This window comes from Aethalodelphis obliquidens, unplaced genomic scaffold (genome assembly GCF_003676395.1).
Source record: "Aethalodelphis obliquidens isolate GAN/ISIS:26980383/991018 unplaced genomic scaffold, ASM367639v1 scaffold45, whole genome shotgun sequence".
Taxonomy (NCBI): domain Eukaryota; kingdom Metazoa; phylum Chordata; class Mammalia; order Artiodactyla; family Delphinidae; genus Aethalodelphis; species Aethalodelphis obliquidens.
In genome coordinates, this window is record NW_020837989.1 from 12299469 (window position 1) to 12322350 (window position 22882).

Below are 22882 nucleotides of genomic sequence, written 5' to 3' on the forward strand. Positions count from 1 at the left end.
GAAAGGGACCATACCAGGTCCTCCTCACTACCCAGGTGGCAGCTGAATTTTAGGGACTTGAACCTTGGGTCTACATCCCCCAGTTATAAAGGGGTTCTCCAGACTCTTGGAACTGCATACCAGCTGGAGATCTAAAATTAAAATTGACGAGGGAGGTTACTTCCCAGAAGCAGACAGCATCTTGAGGTGGACAGCTCTCCCAAGATCATGGATCAAGATCTTCATCTCCAGTGTGAAAACTTTATTCCTTTTGCATTTTTACTACTTGCTTTTCCTCTCTGTTAATACATAGGAAGACAATGCTCCTTAACTCTGGCAACTATCACAGAATCTACCGACAAGGCCATAGCTACACAACAGAAGTCCCTAGACTTTCTTGCTAAGGCAGTTTTACGTGATAGACTTGCTTTAGATTACTTGGCTGAAAAAGCAGTCTATGCCATAGCAAATACCTTCTGCTATACCTAGATCAGCACCTTTGGTATTGTAGCAAATACAAGAAATTAACAAATAAGCCACTTGGCTATAACAGGTTGATGCCCTTTCAGGTATCTTCTTTGATTTATTTGATATCAACTGGTTTGGTTCACGGGGTCCCTGGCTAAGGAGTATACTTAAGTCTCTTGGTATTATCCTCCTATCAAAGGTCTTAAATGCATGTTTGTAGCCATCAGCAGTACATCAGATGGGCTTTCTGCACTTGGAGAAACAGAAACTAGATGAACAACGAGATGAACAGCAAAAACAATTCTTCTGTGGATCTGACATCATAATCTGTGAGACAATGAGACAAGAACAACTTAACTTTGATGGTGATTGAGAGAGGCACTAATAGCAAACGTTTGGTTGGTCTCTCACGTATGAGAAGATAGCAAAAAGAGGGGAATCGTTAAATTAATTAAACAAGGAGGCTATTAAATTGGTGTAGCTTTAATGCTGTGGTGGCCTATGTAAGCAAATCAAAGTCTAAGCCTGTAAATGCCCCATGGTTATGAAATCAAAACGCTAAGGCTGACCAGTCGCAAACAGACAACTAGGCTTGGAGCTGTAGCCAAACAATGATTGCCTTACTTTGCCTCTGCCTTTTCTCTATAAAAGTCTCTCCCCAAGCCCCTGTTGGTGGAACACTCCTAACCACTTCTGGATTGGTGCTGCCTGATTCAAATCAATTTTGCTCAAATAAAACTTTTAAAATTAAAAAGAAAAATCATCTCCTTAAGAAAAATTATTGGGTTGAAAGTAATGAATTTGTTTTCATTTATTTTCCCCCGATTATTAAAGTAAGATACGTTTATCATAGTCAAGTAAAATATAATGAAACTGGGAAGGAAAAAATAGTCATTGAGAGTCTTCCACCTGGGGGCAACTCATGCTAATGTTTTGACATTATTTCTTCTGATTTATGCGATTATTTTCTCTTTAGTAAGGTTCAAGGATGTGAACAGTTTTAAAGCTTTGGATAATACTGCCAAAATTGTTTTCATTTTGTCAATGTATGCTCCATCTGGAGGTGTGTTAAGTTGTGACTGTCCTGAAATCACTAACATCTAAAAATTATCAGGTAAGCATGATTGTTTCAAAACTTCCATGAGTTTGGTCTGGCTTGCTGAAAGTCTGTTTGCGAACGTGGGAATGGGTGTAAAAAGTACAAAACAAATGTTACTTGGAAAACTCATTACCAGCCTTTGATTTCTGCACATAACTAAAGGATTCTTTTTTTCATAGTGAGGATCCTATCCGATTCATTCGGTTGTGTTCATAATTCTATCTTAATTTAAGCTTAACGAATTTTCAAGGTAGCAGAAGCACAATTGTGCAAAATGCATCAATGTATACACTCTGGTTGAAATCTACCCTTTTGAAAGTCTACCTTTTTAATGATGTTTATTCCGTGTTCAGTGGAGAATGCCTATTTACCAGGTAGTCATGGAAGTCCACTCACTGGTCCTCTGGGTGAAGATAGGCTATAAGTCACTTACTAATACTTGTTTCTTGGGATGGATAGAAGAAAATGTTCTTCTAGTTAGGGCTTCCTGGTCTTTTTCATGGCATGGTATACTTAGAAAATAATGGTACTTGTTTTTTTACACTGGAGGAAATAGATGAGGCTGATGTCATCCGAGGTGACCACCTGGGAGCCTGGGGCCCCACCTGGCTGTCCTGAGGGCTGAGGGGTCCATGTTTCAGCCTCCTGTCATCCATTCATGGCACATCACAGCCAGCTCTGCATCCTAGGGAACCTATAGGCATGTATCTTCTGATACTATGAAGACATATCTTTCTTTCTTGTTTTAAAATGTTGTCTCTGTATGAGTGAGTGTGTGTGTGTGTGTGTGTGTGTGTGTGTGTGTCTGTGTGTGTGTGTGTGTGTTTAATCTACTCCTTGCATTGATTACACAGAGACCTTATAACCGGGAAACCCTTTTTTAGTAGAAATGTAGATGTTTTTCTTGACAACTTTTACCTCTTCACTGTTCTCCACAAAATGTGCTCATCTCCTGTTCTAAAAGTTTTATTTACTTGACTTCTCTCACCTGGAAGTCATTCATTGAATAATTATTAACTGAGTTTTATTAAATACTAGGCATTTTGGTAAAAACTAGGGGTAAAGAAATGGTCAAGATAGCGCCTGACTCTGATGTGTTCACAGTTTCATGGAGAACACAGGAATGGTAAGAAAAAAACAAGAAGCAGTTAATGGTGGTAGGTCCAAAGTCCCATGGCCTTCTCCTTGGGGCAGGTGGGAAGGCTTCCCAGAAGCTGTGAGTTTGGAGGTGTGACTTGAAGGATGAGTGAAAGTTTGACATTTCAATCAGGAAACAGAGTTTGTGCTGGATAGGAGCCAGAAATCTGTGGTTTTGAGAAATAGGTGAGATTGTCAGTATGCCTGGAACACAAATTCCAGGCAGCACCCGGAAGAGACAGAGGACAGTCTGGAGAGGAAGACAGGGTTAGGTTTTGAGGAACTTTGCCTGCTGCATGAAGAGTTAGGACGTTTTATGCAGGAGAGTGGCCTCCGCAGACTTGTGCTTTGGAAGCATAGCTCTGGCATCTATGTGGAGAATGGACTTGTGGATGGGTGGGGAGGTCACCACGAGGCTGCCACAGCTCTGAAAACAGAAGTGATGAGGGCTTGAGCTGGGGACGGAGAGGTGGGGCTGGATGGAAGAAGGCAGTGGTGATAGAATCCATGGGAATGGCTGCAGAAGTACGGGAGAAATCAGTTTGGGCAACTAAGTCAATGATGATGTCGTTAGCAAAGACTGGGAGAAAGTCTTAACCTCCACCCTGTCAGCTCTTCAAATCCAACTTGTTCTTTTTTTTGCCAATACAAGGGCCCTTCCATTATGAGCCTTCCTCTTACATCCTTGTCTCCTGAGGGACTGCTCTCTTCCCAGAATAGCTGTTCCGGCAGTTAGCAGTGGACGGTTTGCTCCCTAAGCAGGAAGCTGTTACTTCATACGTGTTAGGCCTGTTTCCTAAACTGAATTATAGGACTGTCATTCTCAAGCCCCATGTCTTGTGCTTCTCTGATATTCATCCCAGCAACTATCTCACAGTGTGGGCATTTACTAGGTGCTGTCTTCAGTAGGCATTGGGGCTCATGCTGTTCTTGCAGATGAAATCTTAAATATAAGATAGATATAAAGTGAAGGTGCGTTGGTTAATGCAGGGGTAGAAGGCTCAGGAGGACCCATGGCTTCTTCCTGTCTAGGGCTCCATGAGACACGGTTTGAAAACTTTCGGCTTGGTGGACTGGTCATGGGTTTTGGAATCAGTTAGAACTGAGTTCGAATCCCTGCTCTGTCACTTACTTGCTGTAATAGAGTAAACTAATGGAGAATCTGCTGGGGCCCTCACTTTCCCCTCTGTAAAACACAGTTAATAATAGTTTCATTGTAGGTTTATTGTGAGGACAAAGTAAGATAATGCTTGTAAAAATCTCTGGCACCTATTAAATGCTCACTAGGTCATAGTTGTGGGTAAGAATAACAAGACCCTTGCTAACTGATCCCTGCTGAACTGATTACTTGTTCAGTCTAAATAAACCTACTCATGCTCCTATTAAGAAACGCCAGGGTTGGGGTGAAGGCACGGGCGAGTTTGGGATTCCGAGAGGACCCGGTCTTGTCTCATGCTCCGTCCACTCCATAGACCCGCAGCAGCCTGCCTCGGCATGAAGGCCTATCAATATTTAACCTGCAGGTGTCAGTTGCTGTAAACCGAGCATACCCCAGCACCAGCTTGAATTAATCATATGCAGGAGAGAAAATAAAATGCCTTTTTCTCAGAGCCCCAAGTTTCACTGGCTACACCAGAGCCTGGAAACCACAAGGTGAACCTTCTGCTGATGGAGGACCCTGCGAAGAAGCTGAACCAGAAGAGTGACGGCAAACCCCGGAAAGTACGATTTAAAATCTCTTCCTCCTACAGTGGCCGGGTGTTGAAGCAGGTCTTTGAGGATGGGCAGGAATTAGAGTCGCCAAAGGAGGAGTACCCTCACAGTTTCCTCCAAGAGTCCCTTGAACCAATGGATGGTGTTTATGGGTCTGGGGAAGCCCCCAAACCCCGGTCGTACTCCCCTAAGCTGACTGCTCAGAGGATCAGCGTGTTTCGAGAGGGTAGTGCCTACACCTTGGCGAGCAGCCAGCCTTTCTTCAATGATTACAAGGCGAATGACCGTAAGGTTGGTATTGCCCATGGTGTATAAGCTTTAAGGACTAAAATGTGGTTAGAGAAACACCTGAATTGTTCAGATTTGTATCTCGCTCCTACTCTGGTACTGACCAGAGCTATAGGTGCACCAAACGTGAAGCCGCTCTCAGAATAATATTTCTGGGATGAAAATAACATTCTTGTTGACTACCTATTGGAAAGTGCAATACGCATAGCTAGTATTCAAATTCCATGCAGGGTAGCAAATTGTAATTGGGTCTTTGTCTGGGCAATCTTGGTAAGTAAATGAAATAGAGATGCAGCGGTTTTCAGGTTGCCGGTCTGCTGTTTTAGAAAATTATGCGGCAACGAGTTGTTCTTTTTTCTGAAAGAGCTAAGTGCTTGAAGGTGCTTATTTTATTCCAGCCAATTATTCAGCTTGTGGTTTATCCATGTCTTCTTTTATTTCTTATCTCCCTCCTGCTGCCTGCTTTTTTGTTTGTTTATTTATTTATTTTGCCTTTCCATTGCTTGTTAACATGAATGCTGGGTAGTTGGAGTCCTGGGAAGAAATGGTGAAAAGCAAATCAGCCAGAGGAAATGTTACATGGGAAGACATTTGAGCTAATATTTCACTTGAAACATGTATTTTATCTGTGAATTTCAGTTATCTTCTCCAGTACCATGGATAATCAAAAGCCCATACATGATCTTCTTTGAAGCTACAAGAACCTGGAAAATATTTGCTGATTTCCAAAAACAGAGATGTGTATATGCTCTCTGCCGGTAGGGCCATGAATGCCTTAAAAAAAAAAAAAAGAGTGAATACAATGATATAATGTACCAGGTTATTAATGAATAGCACACCAGGATATGTTTTCATCTTTAAAGTGTGAAATTCAGATAATTACTCTCTAATCATTTTTATTGCTCGTTTCCTAAGGGAACAGATTATACCTCTATAGCAGACAAATGTATTGGCCTTGCTGGCATTGGTAAAAGTGTAATTATGGGCATGTCCACATTTATCAAAGATAACACCAGGTTTCTTTTTGCTATTAAAGGGGGCTGGAATGAACAATCCCTCATGTTAGTGGAGTGACTTATGCATTACAAAACACTATCACATTCTATCTCATTGAGTCTTCTTCACAACCTTGAGGAGAAAGGCAAAGTATGGTATTTTCCATTTTGCAAGTGAGGAAAATTGAGTTCCAAGTTGTAAGGGACCCACCCAATATTATAGGGTCATTAGGTGTAGAGTCAGAATAAGAACCCAGGTCTTCTGATTCCTCATGCCCTTGGCCCTATGGAATGTTCCTTTTAAGAGAATAAGGCCATTAATAATAGTGATGATGATGATAATGATAGTTACCATTTATCAAGTGCTTATACGTCCTAGGTACTTTGTTATATCCTGTACTTACAGGATTTCTTTTTAACTAAATCTCATTTGTAGCTTTAGAATTTATAAAGTCATAGTTTATACGAACCTTGTACAAGGCCATGGTTTATAATGTTGGACTTCTTGACCTTCATCAGTCATGTGTCACACCTGGCATCTATGTAAAAGTATGATTAGGCATGGACTTGATAAAACCAGCTACCGGAGTCTTCCTCGCAGCACGGCACAGTGGTTTTAAACATAGTACTCTAGAGACAAGGTTCAGGGTTTGATTTCTGCTTCATCCGGTTATCCTTGTTTTCTTTGTTGCCTGAACAAATGCCACATCCCACTGCTAGGCCGCCTCTGGTGTGAGAGTGATCAGGATGGATTCGTGCAGCTCCACCCACTGAAACAGGTTGTCAGTGCGGTACTTAGGAAAAATAAGGAAATGAGGGCTGGGAAGTCATGATTTTTCAATAGTGAATCCAACTGTAAAATAACGCTTAGTAAATATCGGCTTTGCAGCAACACTGGGTAGCAGTGAAACACAATAATTAAAAGCAAGGGCTCTGAACTTGAACAGATATTTGTACACCAGTGTTCATAGCAGCATAATTGCCCATAGGTGCCCAAATATTCATCAATAGGTGACTGAACAAACAAAACGTGGTATATACATACAGTAGAATGTTATTCAGCCTTAAAAGGAAGGAAATTCTGATACACATTATAACATGCCTGAACCCTGAAGACCTTGAGCTAAGTGCAATGAGCCGGTCACAAAAAGATAGTTGTATGATTCCACTTTCATGAGGTACTAGCATAGTCTAATTTACGGAGACAGAAAGCAGAGTGGTGTTTGCCAGGGGTTGGGGAGAGGAGAAGGTGGAGTTTAACTGAAGAGTTTCAGTGTGGGAATAAGAAAACATTCTGAAGACACGTGGTGGGGAGGGTTGCACAATAATGTGAACGTACTGATGTCCCCGAACTGAACCTTAAGGAGGTTAAAGTGGTAAATTTTATGTTATGTATATTTTACCACAATAAAATAATAATCATAAAAAGCAAGGCTCTGGTGTCAATTAAACCTGGACTTGATGTCCGTTCTACCCACTTACTCTGTGAGCTTGAGCAAGCCACTTAACCTTGTGATAATAAAAGTACCTACTTTCAAAGATTATCACGGTGATTAAAAATATATGACATTAAAAGTACTTAGCATTGTGCCTGGCACATTGTATATGCTCAGTATATGTTACCTACCATTGTGATAATGACCAGGTTCTTATCTAGGAAATATGGAGTCTTTTAAAATTTTATGTGATGGATAGAGAAAGTGGTTATAAACAATCAGATATTTTAAGGAATTGAAACTGACTAAAATTTATAAGGTTCATTTAAAAAAATGAAAGGGAAATGAAGAAGGAAAGTAACATTTATTGAACAGGTACTTTGTGGAAATTATGCAAATTTTTCTTCACAGTAACTCTGTGAGAGTTTTACAAATTGGAAAAACAAGTTTATAGGGCTTAAAAAAACTTGCAAATCTCACACAGTTTGAGAGATTTAAAATTTGAACTCAGGTCTGCCTACCTCCAAACGCCATTGAGTTTCTGGTACCCACTAGGCATGTCTGCATTTAAACACAGAGCAGTGGAAAGGTTTCATGGTCCCTGAATGGCAATTCCTAGTCCTGTTGCTTTTGACATCAGAGTATTTATGAATGTTTAATCACATAAGTTGCCATTCCGAGCATTGGAAGGACACAAAAAATTCCTGGCTCCATCCTGGTCCTCTATAATGTAAGAGTGGGTATTCCTCACAGGCAATTGGGTGTAACTGGATAATGTGAACTTTAGTTACACCCAGAGAGTTTCCTTAGACACAAGGAAGAACTTGGCTGTCAGGGTGACTGAAACTTAAACACACCTTAAAGGTGATTTGGGACCCTCCATGTTCGGAGTATCTTAAAAATAAATTTACTATCCTGAGTGTCTCAGATGCTGACCAGCTTAGAGGCAGGAGGTTGGACCAGATGACTGCAATTTTTTTTTTTTTTTTTGTATATTGAGAATTTTGCCTTGAAAAAACCAGCCCTATGTGTGAAAAAAGCTTCCTAGTAACTGAACCTCTTTGGCTATTACTGGAAAGAGATATGGAACCTTCCAAAAGTGCCACCATCTTTATCTTCTGATGCTCAGAAACTGATAGTCCACAGTGTGAAACAGGAACCCAGCATGCATCAAACAGTAGGAAATGGAAGCTGCTACATGATCCCCTGAAGAGAGGGAGAGAATGCAGGGCCAGGCAGGAAGCTTGTGGCTCCGTAAATAATTATTGAAAACTCCATGGGTGTTTCAAGGAAGGGGACCTGAAGATTGAAGTCCTGCTCAAGCCAGGTTGTGACTGAATGCCTGATGGCTTTAAATAGGAGACTGCTTAACTGTGGCATCCAAATAAATTTGGTTTATACAGTTCTGTAAAAGCAGGGCCAGATATTTCATGCTGGGGAATGTAGTTGTGTAGCATGATTGTACGTGCACTACTAAAGAAGTTTCTAATACTAGTGGCAGTAGCAATGCCCATCACTTGCATAGTATCTTCAGCTTTTGCAAACTCTTACATATTCTTCATTGCACCCTCGCCCCTAGACGTTGATATAATTAGCCTCAGGGATGAGAGTCAAAATATTTAAGCACAGGAACACTGCTCAGTCAGCACAGAAGCCAGCAGAGTGCTGGGGCAGGGTCCTGAGACTGGGGTCTTAAGCATTAATGTCTACATTGCTGGGTTTGGGGATGTGAGAGGCTCCCTGAGGAGAGAGGCTGGGGAAACAGGAAGGCTCTCAGGAGTATCAGGACAGCACCTGATTACCACCCAGTATGGAAATATTCATATATTTTAATAAGTAATTTGTCTCTGGTGGTGCCCATTAGTTGGATGTCAACCCATCTGCGTGAGCAAACAGGTTCTGAGAGGCCAAATGGCTCTCCCCATCTCACAACTGGTGGACAATGGAACTGGGATCTAGTGTTGTTTCCCCCCAAGCTATCCTAGCTCTGCGAAACATTTCCTCCCCAGGCTTCTCTACTGCATTGTAGTATTGCCCAAGTTGTTTCTCAGCAAATGATGAAGTTACACATGATAAATCCATACAAGGGAACATAGGCTATTAATAATGATGCTATAGAAGTACATTTATTGACATAAAAAATTTTCATATTATATGAATAATGAACACACACACACCACACACACACACATATATCTTATCTGGTGGTTGTGGGGAATGTTTATGAGTACTACAGTATAGGTGTTAAGAATATGGTCCTTAGGGTGAGACAGACCTGGGTTTGAATCCTGGCCACAAACGCTGAGTAACTCTGTAAACGTGGAAGACTCTTAACCACACTGAACCCAGTCTCCTTCTCTGTAAAATGTAGAAATCATAGCATCTACCTCATAGGGATGTTTGGGAGGGAAGTGAGGTAATGTTTGTAAAATGCTTAGTATGAAGCCTGACCCAAAACAAATGCTATCCACTATAATGATAATAATAGTAGTAATTCAATAAATTGTGTCTACTGTTATTATTTATGCATAAAAATGTTGGAGAGAGATTTATTTATTTTTTTTAAAAATACAGTTACTTTATTGATTTCTTACAATCAAATACTGCCAACTAGCATTACTTCCATTCATGCATCATTAAAAACAAAAAGATATTTCCTTGGTATTTTCAAACGATGCACATTATACAATAAACAAAAAAAAGTTAGAACTTAAAAGGCACCCTGATTAATTATGTAAACTGGTAATTTTTTTAAAAAAAGCATAACTAGTAATTTGGTTGCTGAGAGATTTATTTTTTAAGAGCTTTCCTTTGTATGCATTGAGCACTCACTGTGCCCAGCCCTGCACCAGATCCCATGGTATGTAGCAGGAATAGAAGCTCTAGACCCTGTCCTGCAGAGTCCTACATTCTAGTTACATGATTAATTCAGCTTTGGCTGGTTACCATCAACAGGAAGAAAGAAGCTGTTGTTCAGGGTTTTCAGACCGAGCAAAGAAACCAGAGAATGAACTGTAGCTTTGGGCTGTGATGGGATCCCTAGTGCCAGACCATATCTCTCTTTCCTGGGATGTTGAAGAGGTTCTGCAGCCCTGTATTTGGTGACTCCTGGTGAATGACCATGCTCATTCTTCATTTCTCTAGTCCCCACCTATTATAGATTTTGGAAAGATAATCATCTACACGAATAACCTGAAAATCATTCGAACTCCAATGGACAAGAGAGATTTCATGAGGAAAATGCTCCAGAAGGAAGAGGAGGCTGAGGAAGAGTCTCTGATGAGCAAAGAAGAAATCTATGGAGACCAGAACGATGGGCCTTTGGCAGAGACGGGAGGCACCTTCCCCCATAACCAGTACCCACAGGTATGTCAGAACGGTTCACTGCCCTGCGCAGAGCTGGCCCTATAGCCGTGGTCTCCAAATTGTTTTCACTGTGCACTATTTAAGTAAGAACTTTTGAATGTGAATACTTATGTCTAAATGTTAAAGATGTTGAGGAATTTTAAGTTTATTATATTCTAGTGGTTTATCACATTTTATTGTTAGCAATGATAGTTATAAGCCCATATTTCAAATACTCAAAATTTGAATTATTTTGAATGATTTAAGATCTGATTAGGAACTTATTGTTTTCACTTTGCATTGAGGCTTAGAACAGCTTGTTCTAGAGATGGAAAAAAATCAGCTCTGTCCTTTTCTTATGGGTTTGCTTGTGCTCCTATTACTGTTGGTAATTCTCAGCCCACAGTTTCCTTGAAGAAATCTAATAAATCTACTTGTCTTTAGAGTTTGTGGAGATTAGTTTAGTTAAAACTAAGCAATATCATCTGTAAATCCACTAGACCAGACACTAGTGAACCACATGTTGTAATATGCTGAAAGTGAACGAATGAGCAGGGTCGTCATTGTCACTTTATGTAAAGTGAGGTCACTTTACATCATGTATACAACAGGGTCCCTTGGGTACCACCTATGTTAAGTGACTGCCCAACTTAGTGAGGGTGCTGGTGTCACCTTGTTTATTAAAAATCAATATAACCTTTTCTTATGAAGATATTATTAAAGCTTAATTTCTTGTTTTGTTTTCTTTAGATAAAAAATAAATATAGATAGTACGAATGTTTTTTTCTCCCCACACGTTTCAGAGGTGTGCACACCCCACCTTGCTCAGACATGCTCAGACAAGTGGGAAGGTGATGACATTCGTTAGTTCACAGTATGGGGTTGAGGGTGAGAAAAGCAATTTTGGTGAATTTAAGCTAAGAGAGTAAAAGCTTGGAAAGCAGCAGAAATGAATTTTATCTCTTTAGATTCCATCTCTTGGGACTTGAAGCTGAACCTCCCATGGGTTAGCGTGACAAAATGGGCCAGGGTCTTCCTCGCACTTGAGTCAAGGGAATGAGAAAGCCATGACCAGACTCCAGTTCTCCTCAGAACCATTCCTGTCTCTTTCCGACCTGATCTCACACTTGATAAAATATAGTTGAAATGCAAATCTGATCATGCCATCCCTTGCTCACCTCCCCCCCCCCCCCCCCCCCCCAGCCCTGCTGCCAAAAGAAAACAACTTTCAGTAGGCTCTTATCACTTGGGATAAAACCAAAACTCCTCACTTGTTCTAGAAAGCACTGTGTGGCCTGGCTTTTTCAGCCTCATCTCTTACACATATCTGCTAATTCTCTGCCCTATGCACACTGCCCATCTGGCTACCCCTTAGATGTTCTTTGCTGGCAACTTCCCTGTGCCTAGAATATTCTCCAGACTCCCTACCTCCTTGCCCACAGATCTCAGTGGAGGCATCACTTCTACAGAGAGGCCTCCCCTGGTTTCCATGAGGATAAAATCCCATGAGGATAAAAATCCACAAGGATGGACCCCTCAAGGCACCTCCCCCTCCCCCTGCACATGTAATCTTACATTTATTTGTGTGATTCTTTGGTTAATGTTTGCTCTTACCCACTAGGATTCAGTCTCTATTAGGTCAGGGGGCATGTTTATGTTGGGTGTAACATAGTAGTTCCAATGCTAAAAAAAATAGAGCCTGACATTTAATAGGTGCTCAGTAAATATTAGGTAAATGTTTGTGGAAAGAATACTGGAATTTGGAATGAAAATGCCAACTGATAAGAAATATTCTGCCTCTGCCTTCTCTCGCTTTCTACAAAGCACTATTCAGAGCCTAGCATAGCAGCAGTCAGACAACTAAACTTTGTGATCCAAAGCATTACCGTCCCACTTTAAAATTCATTAATGCTATCCTTTTCCATACCGTATTGTAACTTAGAGCATGCATTTTCAGAAGAGGACGAGAAATGCAGGTCACATTGCAGGCCTGAATGAAAAAGCAACAACAAGCCTGCTATGACAATTACCTTTCAATTCAATTTGGAGAGAACGGTGTTTTTTAGCTATAATGCCATAAACCAAGACAGAGGTGTGCAGCAGAAAGTTACTGTGAAAGGTTATACTCCACTTGCCTGTCCTTTAAGCTCTATTTTATTTTATTTATTTATAATTAATTAATTAATTAATTGATTGATTGATTTTTGCCTGCGTTGAGTCTTCATTGTTGCACGCAGGCTTTCTTTTTTTAGTTGTGGCGAGCGGGGGCCACTCTTCATTGCGGTGCATGGGCTTCTCATTGCAGTGGCTTCTCTTGTTGTGGAGCACGGGCTCTAGGCACGTGGGCCTTAGTAGTTGAGCACTCGGGCTTCAGTAGCTGTGGCTTGCAGCCTCTAGAGCACAGCCTCAGTAGTGGTGGTGCATGGGCTTAGGTGCTCCACGGCATGTGGGATCTTCCCAGACCAGGGCTCGAACCCATGTCCCCTGCATTGGCAGGTGGATTCGTAACCACTGCGCCACCAGGGAAGTCCCTAAGCTCTGTTTGAAATTGCTATTTGTTTGCCCCATCCCTCATGCAGTAAATGCCCAGACAACTTTTATTCTAAAACAGAGGGTCAAAGAACATCAAGGAGCCCATTCTGACCAAGAGACTCTTTGTTGTGTTATATGGAACAGGGAAACAGTAGGACCTTGATGAAAGAGCAGGGAAGGCTAAAAGCCAGGCCATGCTTGAACGTCTGTATTAACTATAAAAGAAGAGGAGAGGAATTATTGAATTGAGCCACAATGAAAAGTAGAAGGGGAAAAATCTGACCCTGTATTCAGTGGATTTGAGACCATAAGTCATCTGGGCTTCTTTATGCTTTAGGTGATCTTACCTTTGAAACAGAATAATGATAATAATAATAATAACTGCCATTTTTTGAGGGTTCATGTTAGCCAGGCCCCATGCCCAGTGCTTTCCATGCAGTAGTCCATTTCATCCTCACAAGGACTCTGTGAGGTGGGTATTATCCGTAGTCCCATTCTGCAGCTGGGGAAACTAAGGCTCAGAGAAGTTAAGTAACTCGCCAGAGGTCACCGGGGTCAGTAGTCAAACCCGGGTCCATCTGACTACCAATCTCATGATCTTAATCACTCTGCTGATCGGCCTCCAGATTGGTGCTGGTTGCCATCTTCAGGGCCACGCAAGCCTTTGAGTCTCTGATGAAAGCTGAGACCCCTTTTCTTGTTCATGGAGCTAATGAGAGGTGGTTTGGGTAGGTTGTTGGGTTCTCGAACCTAAGTTACGCTGTGCAGCGATGTTCTATATCTTCTTACTAAATGTTTTCTGGGAAGAATTTTTAAAAATATTGAGACTGGTATGCAGACGCTGATATCATGCATGCCTTATATAGAGTAGAGGCTCAATAAATACTTGTTGAGTTAACTGAATGATTAAAAAGAGCATATTGAGAGCAAACAGTTGGAGGAAGGGTGGTAACTTAGGATAAGAATGGAAACTCCAGGCCTTCCCTGGTGGCGCAGTGGTTGAGGGTCCGCCTGCCGATGCAGGGGGCACGGGTTCGTGCCCCGGTCCAGGAAGATCTCACATGCCGCGGAGCGGCTAGGCCCGTGAGCCATGGCCGCTGAGCCTGCGCGTCCGGAGCCTGTGCTCCGCAACGGGAGAGGCCACAACAGTGAGAGGCCCGCGTACCGCAAAAAAAAAAAAAAAGAATGGAAACTCCAGTGAAACCTCTAACAATGTGTCATATAACCATGTGACATGAGATGAGATTTGATTGATGATTTGTTCTTGTTCTTTATGGCAGGCTCACCAGGTCATTTCACTGATCTTTCAATATCTGGCCTGGCATTCTATGCAAATGAATTTTTGGATCACATGTATAGCATTATGGTAGGATTTTACTGTATTTTCTTTGACAACATTGACTTATATCATTAAAATCTCAATGGGATCAAGTGCAAAACAAAAACATGATGGATTTGGCAGGAAAATGGACCATGGCAATTTGCTTTAAGAATATTTTGGCAAATATATTTATTCTGCATACTTTAAGGGAAGAAAACCAATTTCCCCATTGTTAACATATCAGAATATGGCAACAATCAGTAAAATATTAACAAAAGGGGACATGGACATCATCTGGGATTTTGTCAGCTGGAAAATGACCTCCATTCCCTACCTCTAGAATAAATACAATTTAATACCTACTTAGGCACTTTGCAGTGCGATGGGGCTATTTTTAGAACATAGGCCTCCCTTTTCAGAGATGATTTGTATTCTTAGGTTACAAAAGAAAGGTGTGTTAGCTGGTTGAGGCACCCAGTGAACTCCAGCTGTCTTGTTAGTTCCTAGAATTTAAGAACACTAAGGGATCTCCAGACATCATTGTTTTGTTTGTTTATTCATTCAGCAAGTATGTGAACAGCAAATATTGTGCCAGGTACTACACTAGATGTCAGGAAGTGATGGAGAGAGGCACGAGCCCAGAACACTTCCTGTCTAGTCAGCAGGAACTTTCAGGGGAGTGTGAGACCTGCCAGGCTAGGGGCAGTAGGGGTGGGGTGGGACTCCTGGTCCAGAGGTACGAGTGGGCAAGGCTTCCTGGAGGAAGTGCTGCTAAGCTGACATCTGAGAACAGGTAGGAGCTGGTTGGGTTGAGAGTGGGGAAAGTTTCCTCGACACCAGCTAGAGAGAGACCTAAGGATGAGAGCCTGATGTAAGAAGTAACTGACAATGTACATCAGCTAAGGAGATTTATTTTTCAATAAATTTATTTATTTATCTATCTATCTTTGGCTGTGTTGGGTCTGCATTGCTGCACGCGGGCTTTCTCTAGTTGCAGAGAGCAGTGGCTACTCATCGTTGCGGTGCGTGGGCTTTTCATTGCAGTGGCTTCTCTTGTTGCGAAGCACGGGCCCTAGGCACGCGGGCTTCAGTAGTTGTGGCGCACAGGCTTTGTTGCTCCGCGGCATGTGGGATCTTCCCGGACCAGGGCTCGAACCCGTGTCCCCTGCAGTGGCAGGCGGATTCTTAACCACTGAGCCACCAGGGAAGTCCCAGGCATTGGGTTTTAACCTGAAGTTTATCTGGTGGGCAGGTGTTCATTACAAGGTTTCTTGGGTGCTTTCTATGTGGCAATCACAACTGTAGGTTCATGAGATTGGTATCCATGGCGAGAACATCCCACAAGCCCGGAGGCAGGAACTATGCTGAGTTCCTGCCAGAATCGATAGGTGTCTGGATGGGGATTGTGGTTGTGGAGGGGAAACTGAAGAGATTTGAGAGATGTTCAAAAGGTGAAATAGACAGGAATTGGTGCTGAATCTGCCTGGTATCGATCTGGTATTACCCCTTATTTCACAGAAGGTTCGTGGTCTGTGCACGGTCATTGCATGGCAGCGCAAAATTGCCAGTTTCCTTGAGATGTCTTAGGGGAAGAGCACAGCGATAGCCAAGGGGCATAGTCTGGTGTCCCTGGCAGGAGGGGACAAGGCTTAGAAGTAAACTAACTTTAATGGAGAACCTATAATATGCCAGATAACATATTAGGGCATTTACATATACTCTCTCATTTAATATTCCAGCTACTCAGAGAGGTAAGCAATATCCCTCCCAGATCACAGGTAAAGAAACTGAGATTTAGGGAGGTTAAGGGAACCATCCCAGGTGCACAGTTGTTGTCAGAGGCAGGCCTCAGCTCCAGGCTGCTGACTCCAGAGCCGAGCTCTTAATCACAGGGCCTTTTCATGGCTCTCCAAGAGCATAAAGATAAAAGTTCTTCAGGAATTCAGAGCTACGCTCCAAAGGATTGCAACATCCATTCATCCGTCCCCTCAGTCACACAGAACAATCCTGGGCACCTACTGCTGGGCAACTCTGATGAGTGCTGCATATGGAGTCAGTAGGAGCATGACCTCTGGCGCCCGACCCCCTGGGACCCAAGCCTGCCTCCTTCTCTTCAAGCTGTGTGACCACTGGCACAGAGAGAGCTCTTCGAACAGTGCCCAGGGAATTCCCTGGCGTCCAGTGGTTAGGCCTCTGCACTCTCACTGCCGAGGGCTCGGGTACAGCGCCTGACACCTCCCAGGTGTTTCACAAGTGTTCACTATTAGTTTGGCAATGAGGAACATTAAGTCCTGCCCTTATGGGTACAGAAATAACGTGTCAGATGGTGACAAGAGGGATGAAAAAGGTCAAGTTGTGGAGTGCACGGCCTGGTGGCAGGAGTTGCTGTCTCAGAGATGTCCATCAGGGAAATCTCCGATAAAGTGCTGAGCTTATTCTGTGCCTCTGGCCAGGTCCCTCGTTGGCACGTGTGGGACGCATTTTCCTCGAATTCTGCCCGGGCCTCTGCAGGCTCCCAGTGCTATTTTGACTTGTGTGTGAACAATGGATTTGAACTGCTGCTGTAACTTAACCCTGACCTGTCTCTTGCAGGAAGGGGAACTTCCCGAGGACAACTGTTTTCACTGCCGAGGATCGGGCAGTGCCACCTGCTCTCTGTGCCACGGCAGCAAGTTCTCGATGCTGGCCAACAGATTTAAGGAGTCCTATCGGGCCCTGCGGTGCCCTGCCTGCAATGAGAATGGCCTGCAGCCTTGCCAGATTTGCAATCAATAGCCCGTGGCTTTGTATGTCCGCTTTTATCGTATCCTCCCTAAAGCTATTTGTAATCAACTGCCCCTCCTCCACCTTCTCCTCCCTTTCCCAGCAAGGAAGCCACCGTGGCCGCGATCACTTCCACCACTGGCACAGCTCAGTTATTCGATGATATTTCGTGAGGCTGGTAACATCCCCATGTGGGTCTAAGTGGCAGAGGCATTTTGGAATTAGAATCTGCTTTGAAACTGGTTCTCAAATGATCCTTCCAGGACCGTGTGCATGTATCTCACTTGACTTAGCTCAGGTTTCTCCTTGCACAAGTGAACAAATAAATGTACAATTCAGGCAGCAGGCTGAAGTCATTTCCCGGTTGGGAGTTATTTGAAAACTTATGCAGAGAGAAAGGAATAAAAAAAGTCAGGTTTCTGATGAACTGCCTTCTTGTTGCTTATAATGCATTTCACACAGTTATTGGTCAAATTGCATTTTTAATTAAGCAGAGGAGGAAAGGGAGGCCCGATGTTGAATGCACTAGCAGGCCGCTGAAAACAAAACAAGATGTGTTTGCTTCTTGCTGAAGAGAGGCGAGCTGAGGAGCCCCTTTTTTTCAAAGTCCTGAGTCTCTCCTGTGTGATGTGCTTGGGTAATATGCATGCAGGCAATGAGCAATGCTACTTCTTAGGACAAGATGAGATAAGACATTTCTGTGCGCCTCTACACTACTGAGGTTATAAGCCAAGTCAAAGCTATTTATGATAAATTTGGTGCTTAAGTATATGGGTGTGTGTGATAACGACTTCTTCCAGCCCCCAAATTATTACCAAATGAATGCATTTATTTTAAGACTAAGATATAGCCATGATCTCTTCATAAAAGACTGTGGGTATTTTATAGGTGTCTATTGGAAACTTCTTAAAAAAAAAACTCACCAAGGCTGATATTTAGTAATTATGTTTCTACTGTCTATGAATATGCATACTAAGGATAATTTTTCCTCTTAAAGTTTGTTGTAAAATTAGAAAAATACGTTTGTTAAATGAACTTTTGCAGCTCTAACAGCCATTCCCCTTCCCCCTTGAGAATAACACTGTAAAATCTGTTATCTATTTATACGCATTGCTTTTCTATGGTAATTATTTTGATTTTCGTAACTTAATTTTTTCAAGATTTGTTTGTTATTCTCTAATATTCAGCTGTTAATATAATTCAACAGTGGAGTGATCTTCAGACAATATACATACTTCTAATAAAAATATTAAACTATTTTTCAAGACCAAGATAATTTTGCCTGTTCTCTTTCAGCCAAAACAATGGCACTATTGCTCACCAACTTTCTTTGCTTCTGTACTTAACTATTTCCTGACTCTGTTTATGTTTCCTTACAGCTATTGGCTCTTCTGTCTTTCCAGAATATCACAGGAAGGAATGATGTCGAGAGATCCTAAGACCTTTAAGTGTATTTTTCTGCTTTTTGACAGGAACATTCGACCACAGATACTGTTTGTTGGACATGCAGGATGGTATTACCAGGTGCTCGATGTGCAGTGTTTCCCGGATGGGCACCACCCTTTGGTATCTTATGGGACTTAGAGTTTCAGCGGAGGAGACAGATATATAAACAGATAATTGCAATATAGTGTGACAAGTTCTGGGAAAGGGGAATTCCAGGGAGCATTTGGAGCACATGGAAGGGACACCTAACATAGCCTGAGTGGGGTTAGAGTGGCTTCCCAGAGGAAGAGGTGTGAACTCTGTTGGTTTCTTTTCCTTACCCCAAGCTCTTAAGATCATTTAATACTTTTCATTTCATAATAAATACATCTACTAATGATTACATTTATTTATTCAGTTAAGTATTTATTGAATACTGGGGATGCATCACTAAACAAAACGGACAAAGTCCTGGTCCCTGTGGAGCTTACATTTTAGTGGGGTGATATTGACAACTAAAATATATGTATTTAGAGACAACTACAAATATGTAATACAGAATAAAAAGATACTTATCTGATTAAACTATATATGTATATATATAACATATAGTGTGTTAGAGAAGGATAAATGTTTGATGAAAAATAAAACATTGGGGCTTCCCTGGTGGCGCAGTGGTTGAGAGTCTGCCTGCCGATGCAGGGGACACGGGTTCGTGCCCCGGTCCAGGAAGATCCCACATGCCGTGGAGCGGCTGGGCCCCGTGAGCCATGGCCGCTGAGCCTGCGCGTCTGGAGCCTGTGCTCTGCAACGGGAGAGGCCACAGCAGTGAGAGGCCCGTGTACCGCAAAACATAAATAAATAAATAAATAAATAAATAAATAAATAAATAAAAAGAAAACATTGGTGAGGATCGGGAGTTAGGAGGGGTTGCATTTTTAAATTAGTTTTCAGGGAAGTGTCCTTGAGAAGGTGTCCTTTAAATAAAGGCTTAAAGGGGATGAAGGAGTTGCGAAGTTATCTGGGGTAGGACTATTCCAGGCAGAGGAAACAGCACAGGAAGGAGAGCATGGTGTGTTTGAAGAGCAACGAAGCCAGTGTGGCTGGAGCACAGTGAGCAAGATGACAAGAGGAGGTCAGAAAAGAAGGCGTGTGCGTGTGTCGGGACCAGGCGGTGCCTTCTTGTGAAACCGTCGTAAGAACTTGGGTGTTACCGTGAGAGAGGTGCTGCTCTGGATGGGAGCTGTTTTCTGAAACCCCTCACCCTCTCCTTCAGCTCCCTCCTCTTACTGCTGGGGCAGGGGACCTGCAAACTACACTTCCCAGAGTCCCTTTCCCGCTGGCGTCCTCTTAGGTTCTGCCCTGGGAGGTGCTGGCAGGACTGGAAGAAGGGAGGAAGGAAGAGCCTTTCTTGTTTTTCCAGCTGAGGGTCCTGGCGGCCTTTCCCATGTGGCAGCTGCCCTAAAACCAACGGCAGCTGGGGACTCTGGCTCAGGCAGCTCCTTCCAGCCATGGTCCCTTCAGTGGCTCTGATTGCAGGTTCCATGTCACACCATATTCCCTCTGTTCCTCCAGCCTGAGGGTGGCAGTGGCTTCCTGCAGTTACTCCTCTTTGTCATCAATTCCTTATAATCCGTAGCCCCTCTCTCTGAGATATCTAGAGTGGTTTCTGGTTTCCTGATTGGATGCCGACTGATACAAATGTTTGGAGCAGCAGAGGGTCACCATCTAATTTACGTTTTAACAAGCTACTCTGGCTGCTGTGTTGAGGGAAGATGCTACGGGGCAAAAGTGAAAGTGGGAGGCCAGTTAGGAGACCACTGCAGTAAGCCTGGTGACAGCTAATGGTGGCCTAGGCCAGGGCGGCTCCAGCAGAAGGGGTAAAGATGGTCAGATTGTGGATATATTTTGAAGGTAGAGATATAGGGTCTACTTACTGTCCTTTGTATGCAGAAATATTGCTTGTGACCTACTTAACTGTATACAAAACTTTCCTGAGTTCTTTGCTTACTAGTGGAGATAAGTTTGCACAAAAATCCGCTTTCTGATTTGTGTACTACAGGCATTACCAGTGGGTTGGGCAGTGTCAGGGATAGGTTTAGGGCAAGGTTAGCCAACCAGGACGCCTAAGACGATGAGAATTCCTTCAGAGCTAGAGACAAATAAGAGGTTTAGAAAGTATCACAGTGATGCTGTGGTCAAAATAAAAATAATGCTATATCCTTTGAAAACTCAAAAAATTTTCAATGAATACATGTTTTCAAAAGGCACACTATCTATCCATTCATTTATATTCCAGCAAGATCAGATTCCAGGAAGCTAAAGTCTAAGCATTAATCTCTTTCTTATTTTGAGATTTAAAAAATATTATACATAAAAGACATTATATATAATATAATATCACAGTGTATTTGTATAGTCTTAGTAGCTATTTTTTTCTGTTTGGTTTCATAGACTTTTGTGTGTATTCTTCTTTTGTTTGTTATGTGTACTCTTTTAAATCATGCTTCTATTTAATAAAGAATTAATAAGTAGGGGATTCAAAGATGAAAATACACTTAGTATTTCGCATTAATGAGATTATAATCTTGGGCCTCTGGTCAGCATAATGAGTGAATCTGGCCTTACAGCTCGGGGAGGATGCAGTTACCTCCTCTGCTACTTCCTCCAGTGACTTTTGGTTCGTGTGCTGGCCCAGGTCAGCTGTATTGCAGAGTTAATTTACTTGTTTATTTTAAGAAGTACATATCAGCTGTAGTGTGTGCAAGACACTGTTCTTTTATTTTTCTTTTAAATTTTAATTTTCATTATTATAATAATACTTTTTTTTGAATTTTAGAATTTTATTTATTTTTTTATACAGCAGGTTCTTATTAGTTATCCATTTCATACATATTAGTGTACATATGTCAATCCCAATCTCCCAATTCATCACAAGACACTGTTCTTAGCACTCCACATTTACTAACACCTTGAATTGTCCTAACAATTGAATTACTTCAGTTTAGGGATCACCTCTTAGTCCTGATGCCAAAAACTCAGCCTCTCTGCACCAGTGCCGAATGAACTCTTTGAAACAAGAGTTCTGGGTGACATAGAAAAGAGCAGCTTTACTGCTTTGCTAGGCAAAGGAGGCCATAGTGGGTTTGTGCCTCTCAAAACTCTGTGTCCCAACCTGGGGAGATTTGGTAAGGAGTTTTTTAATATAAATTTATATTTATTTATTTATTGTTGGCTGCATTGGGTCTTCGTTGCTGTGTATAGGCTTTCTCTAGTTGCAGTGAGCAGGGGCCACTCTTCATTGCGGTGCGCGGGCTTCTCATTGCGGTGGCTTCTCTTGTTGTGAAGCACAGGCTCTAGGCACGTGGGCTCAGTAGTTGTGGCTCGCAGGCTCAGTAGTTGCGGCGCACGGGCTTCATTGCTCCGCGGCATGTGGGATATTCCCGGACCAGGGCTCGAACCCATGTACCCTGCATTGGCAGGTGGATTCTTAACCACTGGGCCACCAGGGAAGTCCCTGGTAAGGAGTTTTATAGCAAAGCTTCAAGGGCGGAGTTGCTGATAGGGATCAGAGTGTGTGCAGGGCCTGCACTCTTTTAATCCTGCCTCCTGATGAACTTCTCTGGTTCCTTTAATGTGGCCTCAGGTAGTCCTGATGAGTTTCTCGAGGTTGTCAAACTGTGACCTTCTCTCTGGGACATCTTCCAGTTGGTGGAGGTTTTAGATCTGCAGAAGAGCTTAAAGATATTGTTATGTTGTGTATCCCTTGAGGTGGAACCAGGATCCTGTTCCAAGGCTGCACTATTGTTTCTTGGTGGCTCCGCCTGTGTCTCTGCATCCCCTCCCTTCCCTGATTACCAACTGTTGGAATCTGCCCTTTGGATCTCAGGGAAGGTCATGGAGGCTGGAAACTATTCCTTACAAACAAGAAATGGGGGACACGGAAAGGCTTCCATGCCCAGGAGCCCCACAGGGTCCTGCTCGATTTCAGTCCCACACAGGATATTCCTTTCCATTGGGTGCCACGTTCACCCAGACTATACACCTGCAGGCCCTTGCTGTGGCCCTCACAAACGTCTTGCCTCACTATGCCTTTGTGAAAGGAACAAGCTGTATGAAAACGGGGGCTGACCTTATATGATTGTAATGAGGCAACCTAACTCAGCAAGACTACCTTTGCTGACTGTGCTGGCCACTTGCCACCATCCTGCTGGTCCTTCCTTTCTTTTCTAGTTCACCCTCTGTTTTTATTAATCTGTTGGGTAGAGTGACTCATCTTCATGGCCCCTGTTCCCAAACACGGCTTAGCCTCAACGCCTATCTGCTTCTCCACAGGCCAAGATCTGCAGGTCCAGGGGTTTTCTTTCACACACCCAACCCT

The 22882-nt window shown here is 42.7% G+C and overlaps 1 protein-coding gene across 1 annotated transcript; it reads left to right on the forward strand.

Moving 5' to 3' along the window:
* The first annotated feature begins 4061 nt into the window (after positions 1-4061).
* GRXCR2 (glutaredoxin and cysteine rich domain containing 2) lies at positions 4062-18335 on the forward strand. The gene is made up of 3 exons (XM_027081404.1): positions 4062-4687; positions 10260-10481; positions 16906-18335. Exons 1-3 carry the CDS (start codon positions 4352-4354, stop codon positions 17086-17088), a joined length of 741 nt encoding a protein of 246 aa, XP_026937205.1. The 5' UTR covers positions 4062-4351; the 3' UTR covers positions 17089-18335.
* The last annotated feature ends 4547 nt before the right edge of the window (positions 18336-22882 follow it).